Below are 13468 nucleotides of genomic sequence, written 5' to 3' on the forward strand. Positions count from 1 at the left end.
GCATGTCGCAGGGAAGCTAGAAAATGCAACAAACAGCAGCGATCTAGAGAGTTACAAGCACGGGACAACCCGCCGTCCCAGCCACAAGGTCTAACCGTGTCGCGGGCTGTGTTCAAAGCCCTCAAGGAAACCCTGCTAGCTTGATAGGCGGCTAATAGTGCTACGCCAAGCAGCTCATCAGACCCTTGGTCGGCAGGATTCCTGGACAGATAGCAGCGGTGCCAGCAACACATGACAACTGTGTCACGAGATCCAAATGCAAAAAGGTAGCTAGCTAGTAACTTTTTCAGACTTTCCAATATTACCAAAAACAAGAAACAGAGTACTCCCTTGTTCCCGAGATCAACCGTGAGTGAGTGAGTGAGTGTCTCACCTGTCTCCAGTGGTTCTCGAACACCATGAGGCAGGTCTCTGGGTCAGCAGTACAGGGACTGGAAGAGGCTACGTTCCTACTGGACCTGCCCCCCGGACCCCGGGGGGTCAGCCGGCTCAGCCAGCTCATCCTGACCTCCAGAGGGATCAAGGGTCAGAAGTCAATGTTCAGGGTTCAGACAGGAGCAGGAGAGAGGTGCTGGCACATGGACAACAAGGTAGGAAAGAAGGAAGAGATTGAGAGTAGGGAAGAGGAGGGGAGGGAGGAGGGAAGGTGAGGGGAAAAGGAGGAGAGGGAAGGGAAGGAGGGGGCAGTAGAGGGGACCAGGAGAGAGTCCAGATAGAGTCGGATGAGGAAAAAGAGGTAGATTCTGTTGTGGTCGCCGGGGTGAGGATGTCTCTCGCCGTCAGTGTTACCGTAACGCAACGGATTAGCGGTGGGCTACCCCTGAAGACCCTGTCATCCAGTCTGCAGCTGACACCACTCCATTCCCAGGCAGAGGACCCACAGCACTGGAGGAAAACAAACACAACACAGGAGGTTAGAGAGTTAGGGTTGTATTATAAACTGGGTGGTTCCAGCCCTGAATGCTGATTGGCTGACAGCCGTGGTATATCAGACCGTATAATCTAGAGCCGAAAGAAACGCACACCTGTTTAGGCGAGGTGCTGGCTAGCAGGAGTATAACACTTGAAAATTAAAAGGAGAGCTGAAAACTCCAGGAGCTCAGATGCAATCATTTAATAACCTAATATCCAACGTTTGGACAGACAAGCTGTCCTCATCAGACTGTATACCACGGGTATGATAAAATATGTATTTTTACTGCTCTAATTACGCTGGTAACCAGTTCATATTAGCAATAAGGCAACTCAGGCGTTGGTGATATATGGCCAATATACCACGGCTAAGGGCTGAATCCAGCCCTTAACAGGGGTATATTGGCCTTAAACACCACATCTCCTCTGCCCTTATTGCTTAAAATATAGAAATGTTTTTATACAGAGGGTAGGGTTGTAATATATTTGAGAAAGGCCATTTATTGGTCGCCAACTCATCTGCCAAAAAATAAAGAATTATAGGCCATGGTAGCATGCACGATGGGCAACTCACAAATCAACCACCCCGGCTGGCCGCTCACTTGGATACATCATGTCAATTCCCACCACAAAAGGACATTATACAGTTGAAGTCAGAAGTTTTACATACCTTGTCTTAGGTCAGTTAGGATCACCACTTTATTTTAAAAGGTGAAATGTTAGAATAATAGTATTTCAGCTTTTATTATTTTCATCACATTCCCAGTGGGTCAGAAGTTTACACACACTCAATTAGTATTTGGTATCATTGCCTTTAAATTGTTTAACTTGGGTAAAATGTTTCAGGTAGCCTTCCACAAGCTTCCCACAAGAAGTTGGGTGAATTTTGGCCCATTCCTCCTGGCAGAGCTGGTGTAACTGAGTCAGGTTTCTAGGCCTCCTTGCTCACACACACACACACACGTGTTTTCAGTTCTGCCCACAAATGTTCTATAGGATTGAGGTCAGGGCTTTGGGATGGCCACTGCAATACCTTGACTTTGTTGTCCTTAGGCAATTTTGCCACAACTTTGGAAGTATTCTTGGGGTAATTGTCCATTTGGAAGACCCATTTGCGACCAAGTTTTAAATTCCTGACTGGTGTCTTGAGATGTTGCTTCAATATATCCACATAATTTCCTGCCTCATGATGCCATCTATTTTGCGAAGTGCACCAGTCCCTCCTGCAGCAAAGCACCCCCACAACATGATGCTGCCACCCCCGTGCTTCACGGTTGGGATGGTGTTCTTCGGCTTGCAAGCCTCCCCCTTTTTCCTCCAAACATAACGATGGTCATTATGGCCAAACAGGTCTATTTTTGTTTCATCAGACTAAAGGACATTTCTCCAAAAAGTATGATCTTTGTCCCCATGTGCAGTTGCAAACTGTAGTCTGGCTTTTTTATGCCGGTACTGGAGCAGTGGCTTTTTCCTTGCTGAGCGGCCTTTCAGGTTATGTCAATATAGGACTTGTTTTACTGTGGAAATAGATACTTTTGTACCCGTTTCCTCCAGCATCTTCACAAGGTCCTTTGCTGTTGTTCTGGGATTGATTTGCCCTTTTCACACCAAAGTACATTCATCTCTAGGAGACAGAATGCATTTCCTTCCAGAGCGGTATGATGGCTGTGTGGTCCAATGGTGTTTGTACTTGCATACTATTGTTTGTACAGATGAACGTGGTACCTTCAGGCATTTGAAAATTGCTCCCAAGGATGAACCAGACTTGTGGAGGCCTACAATTTTATTTCTGAGGTGATTTCTTTTGATTTTCCCATGATTTCAAGCAAAGAGGCACTGAGTTTGAAGGTAGGCCCTGAAATACATCCGCAGGTTCCCTCCAATGGACTCAAATGATGAAAATTAGTCTATCAGAAGCTTCTCAAGCCACAACATCATTTTCTGGAATTTTCCAAGCTGTTTAAAGGCAGTCAACTTAGTGTATGTAAACTTCTGACCCACTGGAATTGTGATATGGTAAATAAGTGAAATAATCTGTCTGTAAACAATTGTTGGAAAATGTACTTGTGTCATACACAAAGTAGATGTCCTAACAGACTTGCCAAAACAATAGTTTGTTAACTTCACTAGGGTAGGGGGCAGCATTCAGCATTTTGGATGAAAAGCGTGCCCAAAGTTAACTGCCTGCTACTCAGGTCCAGAAGCTAGGATATGCATATAATTGGTAGATTTGGAAAGAGAGAAAATACTCTAAATTTTCAAAAACTGTTAAAATAATGTCTGAGTATAACAGAACTGATATGGCAGGCGAAAACCTGAGGAAAATTCACCCAGGAAGTGCTATTATTTTGAAATGCCTGTTTTTTCATTGAAAGCCTATCCACCATACAAATACTTATGATGCAGTTCACGATCCCTATGGCTTCCACTACATGTGGCCAGTCTTTAGGCATTTACTCTGAAAATGAGGGCGAAACACCACTTTCAATGAGAGGACATTGGACATTTCCAGACATGAGTCCTGCGCGTGACCGGGACCGTGCCTTTCTTGTTTTCCCTTTCCAATGACGAAGGTATTGTCCGGGTGAAATATGATCGATTATTTATGACAAAAACAACCTGAGGATTGATTATAAACATTGTTTGACATGTTTTTACCAAATTTTATGATACTTTTTTGATTTTTCGTCTGTCTGTTGTGACCGCGCTTTGTTCCAATGGATTACTGAACAAAACGGAGGTTTTTGAATATAAAGAGGGACATTCTCAAACAAAACAAACATTTATTGTGTAACATGGAGTCTTGGGAGTGCAATCATATGAAGATCATCAAAGGTAAGTGATATATTTTATCGCAATTTCTGACTTTTGTTACTCCTCTACTTGGCTGGTTACTGTTTGTAATGATTTGTCTGCTGGGCGCCGTTCCCAGATAATCGCATGATATGCTTTCGCCGTAAAGTATTTTTGAAATCTGACACAGCGGTTGGATTAACAAGAAGTTAATCTTTAAACCAATGTATAACACTTGTAAAGTGGGGCAAAAAAGTATTTAGTCAGCCACCAATTGTGCAAGTTCTCCCACTTAAAAAGATGAGAGAGGCCTGTAATTTTCATCGTAGGTACACTTCAACAAAAAATCCCGAAAATCACATTGGGGCGGCAGGGTAGCCTAGTGGTTAGAGCGTTGGACTAGTAACCGGAAGGTTGCTAGTTCAAACCCCCGAGCTGACAAGGTACAAATCTGTCGTTCTGCCCCTGAACAGGCAGTTAACCCTAGGCCGTCATTGAAAATAAGAATTTGTTCTTAACTGACTTGCCTAGTTAAATAAAGGAAAAATAAAAAAATTGTTGAATTTATTTGAAAATTATGGTGGAAAATAAGTATTTATGTAGATGTGGTGACTAATATATACATATCAATATCTCTCTCTATTTCTATCTATCACCATAACTTGCAAATAAATTCATTAAAAATCCTACAATGTGATTTTCTGGATTTTTTTCTCCTAATTTTGTCTGTCATAGTTGAAGTGTACCTATGATGAAAATTACAGGCCTCTCATCTTTTTTAAGTGGGAGAACTTGCGCAATTGGTGGCTGACTAAATACTTTTTTGCCCCACTTTACATATCTATCTCTATTTTTTTATTTATTTTACCTTTATTTAATATTTTACCATTATCTATACAGTTCATCGAACCTACAGTATACATTCAACCATCTACACAAAGAGGTAGATTTAGTAAACACAAAGGTGGGGTCGAGGACAGAGTGGTGATGTCTCTTCCTGTCTTCCAATCCACTGACCGGTGGGCAAGGGCAGAGAAGCAAATGCGTGAGCAAGCAGAAGAGGAGTTTAAAAGTTGGCATAAAAAAAAAGGTTGTCAACAGGAAGTTTCCGGCATTTCCAGAGAAAGGACGCGTTTAAAAAAAAGAAGAAGAAGAAGAAGTGGTGACGGTGGGATGTTATGCTCCAGTCTAAAACACGCAGAAAAGAAGAAGAAGTGGTGACGGTGGGATGTTATGCTCCAGTCTAAAACACGCAGAAAAAAAGAAGAAGAAGTGGTGACGGTGGGATGTTATGCTCCAGTCTAAAACACGCAGAAAAAAAGAAGAAGTGGTGACAGTGGGATGTTATGCTCCAGTCTAAAACACGCAGAAAAAAAGAAGAAGTGGTGACGGTGGGATGTTATGCTCCAGTCTAAAAAACACAGAAAAAAAGAAGAAGAAGTGGTGACGGTGGGATGTTATGCTCCAGTCTAAAACACGCAGAAAAAAAGAAGAAGAAGAAGTGGTGACGGTGGGATGTTATGCTCCAGTCTAAAACACGCAGAAAAAAAGAAGAAGAAGAAGTGGTGACGGTGGGATGTTATGCTCCAGTCTAAAACACACAGAAAAAAAGAAGAAGTGGTGACGGTGGGATGTTATGCTCCAGTCTAAAACACGCAGAAAAAAAGAAGAAGAAGTGGTGACGGTGGGATGTTATGCTCCAGTCTAAAACACGCAGAAAAAAAGAAGAAGAAGTGGTGACGGTGGGATGTTATGCTCCAGTCTAAAACACGCAGAAAAAAAGAAGAAGAAGAAGTGGTGGTGACGGTGGGATGTTATGCTCCAGTCTAAAACACGCAGAAAAAAAGAAGAAGAAGAAGTGGTGGTGACGGTGGGATGTTATGCTCCAGTCTAAAACACGCAGAAAAAAAGAAGAAGAAGTGGTGACGGTGGGATGTTATGCTCCAGTCTAAAACACGCAGAAAAAAAGAAGAAGAAGAAGTGGTGACGGTGGGATGTTATGCTCCAGTCTAAAACACACAGAAAAAAAGAAGAAGAAGTGGTGACGGTGGGATGTTATGCTCCAGTCTAAAACACGCAGAAAAAAAGAAGAAGAAGAAGTGGTGACGGTGGGATGTTATGCACCAGTCTAAAACACGCAGAAAAAAAGAAGAAGAAGTGGTGACGGTGGGATGTTATGCTCCAGTCTAAAACACGCAGAAAAAAAGAAGAAGAAGAAGTGGTGACGGTGGGATGTTATGCTCCAGTCTAAAACACGCAGAAAAAAAGAAGAAGAAGTGGTGACGGTGGGATGTTATGCTCCAGTCTAAAACACGCAGAAAAAAAGAAGAAGAAGTGGTGACGGTGGGATGTTATGCTCCAGTCTAAAACACGCAGAAAAAAAGAAGAAGAAGTGGTGACGGTGGGATGTTATGCTCCAGTCTAAAAAACACAGAAAAAAAGAAGAAGAAGAAGTGGTGACGGTGGGATGTTATGCTCCAGTCTAAAACACGCAGAAAAAAAGAAGAAGAAGAAGTGGTGACGGTGGGATGTTATGCTCCAGTCTAAAACACGCAGAAAAAAAGAAGAAGAAGTGGTGACGGTGGGATGTTATGCTCCAGTCTAAAACACGCAGAAAAAAAGAAGAAGAAGTGGTGACGGTGGGATGTTATGCTCCAGTCTAAAACACGCAGAAAAAAAGAAGAAGAAGTGGTGACGGTGGGATGTTATGCTCCAGTCTAAAACACGCAGAAAAAAAGAAGAAGAAGTGGTGACGGTGGGATGTTATGCTCCAGTCTAAAACACGCAGAAAAAAAGAAGAAGAAGTGGTGACGGTGGGATGTTATGCTCCAGTCTAAAAAACACAGAAAAAAAGAAGAAGAAGAAGTGGTGACGGTGGGATGTTATGCTCCAGTCTAAAACACGCAGAAAAAAAGAAGAAGAAGAAGTGGTGACGGTGGGATGTTATGCTCCAGTCTAAAACACGCAGAAAAAAAGAAGAAGAAGTGGTGACGGTGGGATGTTATGCTCCAGTCTAAAACACGCAGAAAAAAAGAAGAAGAAGTGGTGACGGTGGGATGTTATGCTCCAGTCTAAAAAACACAGAAAAAAAGAAGAAGAAGTGGTGACGGTGGGATGTTATGCTCCAGTCTAAAACACGCAGAAAAAAAGAAGAAGAAGTGGTGACGGTGGGATGTTATGCTCCAGTCTAAAACACGCAGAAAAAAAGAAGAAGAAGAAGTGGTGACGGTGGGATGTTATGCTCCAGTCTAAAACACACAGAAAAAAAGAAGAAGAAGTGGTGACGGTGGGATGTTATGCTCCAGTCTAAAACACGCAGAAAAAAAGAAGAAGTGGTGACGGTGGGATGTTATGCTCCAGTCTAAAACACGCAGAAAAAAAGAAGAAGAAGTGGTGACGGTGGGATGTTATGCTCCAGTCTAAAACACGCAGAAAAAAAGAAGAAGAAGTAGTGGTGGTGACGGTGGGATGTTATGCTCCAGTCTAAAACACGCAGAAAAAAAGAAGAAGAAGAAGTGGTGGTGACGGTGGGATGTTATGCTCCAGTCTAAAACACGCAGAAAAAAAGAAGAAGAAGTGGTGACGGTGGGATGTTATGCTCCAGTCTAAAACACGCAGAAAAAAAGAAGAAGAAGTGGTGACGGTGGGATGTTATGCTCCAGTCTAAAAAACACAGAAAAAAAGAAGAAGAAGAAGTGGTGGTGACGGTGGGATGTTATGCTCCAGTCTAAAACACGCAGAAAAAAAGAAGAAGAAGTGGTGACGGTGGGATGTTATGCTCCAGTCTAAAACACGCAGAAAAAAAGAAGAAGAAGTAGTGGTGACGGTGGGATGTTATGCTCCAGTCTAAAACACGCAGAAAAAAAGAAGAAGAAGTAGTGGTGACGGTGGGATGTTATGCTCCAGTCTAAAACACACAGAAAAGAAGAAGAAGTAGTGGTGACGGTGGGATGTTATGCTCCAGTCTAAAACACGCAGAAAAAAAGAAGAAGAAGAAGTGGTGACGGTGGGATGTTATGCTCCAGTCTAAAACACGCAGAAAAAAAGAAGAAGAAGAAGTGGTGACGGTGGGATGTTATGCTCCAGTCTAAAACACGCAGAAAAAAAGAAGAAGAAGAAGAAGTGGTGACGGTGGGATGTTATGCTCCAGTCTAAAACACGCAGAAAAAAAGAAGAAGAAGAAGTGGTGACGGTGGGATGTTATGCTCCAGTCTAAAACACGCAGAAAAAAAGAAGAAGAAGTGGTGACGGTGGGATGTTATGCTCCAGTCTAAAACACGCAGAAAAAAAGAAGAAGAAGAAGTGGTGACGGTGGGATGTTATGCTCCAGTCTAAAACACGCAGAAAAAAAGAAGAAGAAGAAGTGGTGACGGTGGGATGTTATGCTCCAGTCTAAAACACGCAGAAAAAAAGAAGAAGAAGAAGTGGTGGTGACGGTGGGATGTTATGCTCCAGTCTAAAACACGCAGAAAAAAAGAAGAAGAAGAAGTGGTGGTGACGGTGGGATGTTATGCTCCAGTCTAAAACACGCAGAAAAAAAGAAGAAGAAGAAGTGGTGACGGTGGGATGTTATGCTCCAGTCTAAAACACGCAGAAAAAAAGAAGAAGAAGAAGTGGTGACGGTGGGATGTTATGCTCCAGTCTAAAACACGCAGAAAAAAAGGTGGACCTTATTACGCTTTTATGTAAATGGTTCAATCTCAAATAACACACCCATGTCACAGAAAGGGTTAAAAGAGACCAAAACAATAGTAAAAGCTGTAAGGGGTAGTTTTATCGATATAGTATGTTTTAATTTAGTAAAAATGTGTATATGGCTAATGTATTTTATAATTAGTAAGCACAGCGTATGAATTTAAAAATAATTCATATTAATGAGGGTAAAGCAAATCATGAATATCCAACGGAGATTGGTAATAAATACATACAGTAAAATGGTAGATTAAAGCACCAACACATACAGTAAAATGGTAGACTAGATTAAAGCACCAACACATACAGTAAAATGGTAGATTAAAGCACCAACACATACAGTAAAATGGTAGACTAGATTAAAGCACCAACACATACAGTAAAATGGTAGACTAGATTAAAGCACCAACACATACAGTAAAATGGTAGATTAAAGCACCAACACATACAGTAAAATGGTAGATTAAAGCACCAACACATACAGTAAAATGGTAGACTAGATTAAAGCACCAACACATACAGTAAAATGGTAGACGAGATTAAAGCACCAACACATACAGTAAAATGGTAGACTAGATTAAAGCACCAACACATACAGTAAAATGGTAGATTAAAGCACCAACACATACAGTAAAATGGTAGATTAAAGCACCAACACATACAGTAAAATGGTAGATTAAAGCACCAACACATACAGTAAAATGGTAGATTAAAGCACCAACACATACAGTAAAATGGTAGACTAGATTAAAGCACCAACACATACAGTAAAATGGTAGATTAAAGCACCAACACATACAGTAAAATGGTAGATTAAAGCACCAACACATACAGTAAAATGGTAGACTAGATTAAAGCACCAACACATACAGTAAAATGGTAGACGAGATTAAAGCACCAACACATACAGTAAAATGGTAGATTAAAGCACCAACACATACAGTAAAATGGTAGACTAGATTAAAGCACCAACACATACAGTAAAATGGTAGATTAAAGCACCAACACATACAGTAAAATGGTAGACTAGATTAAAGCACCAACACATACAGTAAAATGGTAGACGAGATTAAAGCACCAACACATACAGTAAAATGGTAGATTAAAGCACCAACACATACAGTAAAATGGTAGACTAGATTAAAGCACCAACACATACAGTAAAATGGTAGATTAAAGCACCAACACATACAAGGTCTAACGGGGAGTGGCCTCGCCGTGAACAGAAGTTAGAATGTTTTTTTGGTTTCGTCTGTAATTTAAAAAACCTCTTATGAAATGTTAGAGGGAATGTTGTCTGTGCCGAGGGTCACTCCTCTGTTTCAGAGTGCGACTAGGAAACATGTGACTCAAGAGTTTGGTACTCAACGCCAATGCACTCTCTCTCTTCCTCTCCTCCCGGAGGTTTGGGACCAAGCCAAGGTCAAAAGGTCATGGTTTCTAAACATGAACTATTAGGCCCTTAAGCCTACGACTTTCACGAGGGGGTGGGGTAGAGATGGGCCTTGGGATGAGAGGTGCTTTCTAGGGGGTGGGGTAGATGGGCCTTGGGATAAGAGGTGCTCTCTAGGGGGTGGGGTAGAGATGGGCCTTGGGATGAGAGGTGCTTTCTAGGGGGTGGGGTAGAGATGGGCCTTGGGATGACTTGGGGCCTGATAACTACTACCCACAAACAACAAGCATAGGGATTGATAGAGGCTTTAGCAGGTAGAGATTGGCATGAGGAGGAATAGAATGAAGTGAGGAGGAGGGTACCAAGCGGCTATAGGAGGAGGAGGAATAGAATGAAGTGAGGAGGAGGGTACCAAGCGGCTATAGGAGGAGGAGGAATAGAATGAAGTGAGGAGGAGGGTACCAAGCGGCTACAGGAGGAGGAGGAATAGAATGAAGTGAGGAGGAGGGTACCAAGCGGCTACAGGAGGAGGAGAAATAGAATGAAGTGAGGAGGAGCGTACCAAGCGGCTACAGGAGGAGGAGGAATAGAATGAAGTGAGGAGGAGCGTACCAAGCGGCTACAGGAGGAGGAGGAATAGAATGAAGTGAGGAGGAGCGTACCAAGCGGCTACAGGAGGAGGAGGAATAGAATGAAGTGAGGAGGAGGGTACCAAGCAGCTACAGGAGGAGGAATAGAATGAAGTGAGGAGGAGCGTACCAAGCGGCTACAGGAGGAGGAGGAATAGAATGAAATGAGGAGGAGCGTACCAAGCGGCTACAGGAGGAGGAGGAATAGAATGAAGTGAGGAGGAGCGTACCAAGCGGCTACAGGAGGAGGAGGAATAGAATGAAGTGAGGAGGAGCGTACCAAGCGGCTACAGGAGGAGGAGGAATAGAATGAAGTGAGGAGGAGCGTACCAAGCGACTACAGGAGGAAGAGGAATAGAATGAAGTGAGGAGGAGCGTACCAATCGGCTACAGGAGGAGGAGGCAGAGAATGAAATGAGGAGGAGCGTACCAAGCGGCTACAGGAGGAGAAATAGAATGAAATGAGGAGGAGCGTACCAAGCGGCTACAGGAGGAGGAATAGAATGAAATGAGGAGGAGCGTACCAAGCGGCTACAGGAGGAGGAATAGAATGAAATGAGGAGGAGCGTACCAAGCGGCTACAGGAGGAGGAATAGAATGAAATGAGGAGGAGCGTACCAAGCGGCTACAGGAGGAGGAATAGAATGAAATGAGGAGGAGCGTACCAAGCGGCTACAGGAGGAGGAATAGAATGAAGTGAGGAGGAGCGTACCAAGCGACTACAGGAGGAGGAATAGAATGAAGTGAGGAGGAGCGTACCAAGCAGCTACAGGAGGAGGAATAGAATGAAATGAGGAGGAGCGTACCAAGCGGCTACAGGAGGAGGAATAGAATTAAATGAGGAGGAGCGTACCAAGTGGCTACAGGAGGAGGAGGAATAGAATGAAGTGAGGAGGAGCGTACCAAGCGGCTACAGGAGGAGGAGGAATAGAATGAAGTGAGGAGGAGCGTACCAAGCGGCTACAGGAGGAGGAGGAATAGAATGAAGTGAGGAGGAGCGTACCAAGCGGCTACAGGAGGAGAGGGAATAGAATGAAGTGTACACCTGCAGGGGTAGACTGACGGAGGGGTAGACTGACCGAGGGGTATTGATCCTTTATTCTTGCCAATCTCAGCAGAAAAGCAGCCCACAGGCATAGAGCCTGGAGGTGGGAAGTGCCAGGTTTTTTAAACTTCCTTCAAGTATGTCCACACATTAAATACGTTACTCCACTGTATCTGTTACATTTGTGCTATTACACTCCTAGGTCCCTGACAGAACTCTAAACAATAATCTTGAGGCCATCTTTATTTTAGCTGGTGTGGGAGTTCGTTTCTCCGGCCCTTTGTACTCTCATAGAAACTAGGTAATCGCTACTCTATGTACAGAATGGAAGGAGTCTGAGTTGACAACAACAGAGCACATTTTAGAGTGTAGGCTAGTCCTGCTTCAGGTCAGAGTAGAGTTGTTCTTCTCCAGCAGGCAGGTCAGATGGGATGTTCTGCCTTGCGAGTTCCTCCAATTACTTTCTGTCCTCATTAGGAGACTGTTCGGTTTGTTTCTACCCACAGCAAATGCTGTACAGTCTACACTCCGGCCACCTACAGCGCCTAACAGAGACAGACCGAGAGAGAGAGCGAGAGGCCGAGAGAGAGCGAGAGGCCGAGAGAGAGAGAGCGAGAGGCCGAGAGAGAGAGAGCGAGAGGCAGAGAGAGCGAGAGGCCGAGAGAGCGAGAGGCCGAGAGAGCGAGAGGCCGAGAGGCCGAGAGAGATGATGTTGATGATGCCATTCTTACTCTCCTCAACATGGTCTACAGACATCTAGAGGGTGTTGAATCCCATGTCAGGGTTCTGTTTGTTGACTTTTCTTCTGCCTTTAATTACAATCCAGCCTTACATTCTGGCACAAAGACTCATTCGGGACTTCTCTTTAGATGAGGGGGGGGGTGGTTTTGTAGCTGTTGGGACTTCCTGAGCAGGTCAAAATGGGTCCCAACGTGTCAGACATACGCAATACAAAACATAGGCGCTCCTCAGGGATGTGTTTTGTCCCCACTCCTGTACACTAATAGTTGTACTAGTTCCCATCCTGGCAGACACCTCGTTAAGTTCTCTGATGACACTGCCTTGATCAGCCTGTTGCATGATGACGAGGAACACCATGGCCGACTTTGTAGAGTGCTGTGAGGAATCACACTTGGTCCTCAATACCGACAAGACCAAAGAGATGTGCATAGACTTCAGGAAGCGTACAACACCTGCCTCTGTAACATCTATCAGAGGTCAGAACATAGATATTGTAGAGGAATACAAATACCTGGGTGTCCTCTTGGACAATAAGCTTCAGTGGAGTAAATGTACAGACCTAATCTACAAAAAAGAGCCAACAGAGACTGTACTTTCTCAAAAAGCTGGGATCTTTTAATGTTAATTGTACAATGTTGTTTGGCAATGCCACTGCCAGCCAGAGAAATATGCTGAGAAGGATTATTACCACAGCAAGCAAGGTACTAGGAGTCAAACAGACAGGCCTGGATGAGATCTTTAAGGTCAGGGCCCTCTGTAAAGGCTCACAAAATCATTTTAGACCCAAGCCACCCCCTATACCTGGACTTTGAACTACTCCCCTCTGGGCGCAGGTATAAGGCAACCCTCAGCAGGAAAAACAGAACTAGACAATCACTTGTGCCAGGTGTGATATCACTCCTAAATAACTCAGGCTAATGTTCCTATCCACCCAGTAAGGCCAGCAGGCTAATGTTCCTATCCACCCAGTAAGGCCAGCAGGCTAATGTTCCTATCCACCCAGTAAGGCCAGCAGGCTAATGTTCCTATCCACCCAGTAAGGCCAGCAGGCTAATGTTCCTATCCACCCAGTAAGGCCAGCAGGCTAATGTTCCTATCCACCCAGTAAGACCAGCAGGCTAATGTTCCTATCCACCAAGTAAGACCAGCAGGCTAATGTTCCTATAGACTCAGTAAGACCAGCAGGCTAATGTTCCTATAGACTCAGTAAGGCCAGCAATCTAATGTTCCTATCCACCCAGTAAGACCAGCAGGCTAATGTTC

The 13468-nt window shown here is 43.8% G+C and overlaps 1 protein-coding gene across 1 annotated transcript in view; it reads right to left on the minus strand.

The window, feature by feature from the left end:
• The window catches only part of fhip1b (FHF complex subunit HOOK interacting protein 1B), an 80615-nt gene that overhangs the window by 53097 nt on the left and 14050 nt on the right, over positions 1-13468 (minus strand). Inside the window, exon 3 of the mRNA XM_090230466.1 lies at positions 374-885. Within this exon, the coding sequence (XP_090086592.1) occupies positions 374-502 (129 nt within the window). The 5' untranslated portion in view covers positions 503-885. The remainder of the gene's footprint in view (positions 1-373; positions 886-13468) is intronic.

This window comes from Oncorhynchus mykiss, chromosome 3 (genome assembly GCF_057628025.1).
Source record: "Oncorhynchus mykiss isolate SJ-2025 chromosome 3, ASM5762802v1, whole genome shotgun sequence".
Taxonomy (NCBI): domain Eukaryota; kingdom Metazoa; phylum Chordata; class Actinopteri; order Salmoniformes; family Salmonidae; genus Oncorhynchus; species Oncorhynchus mykiss.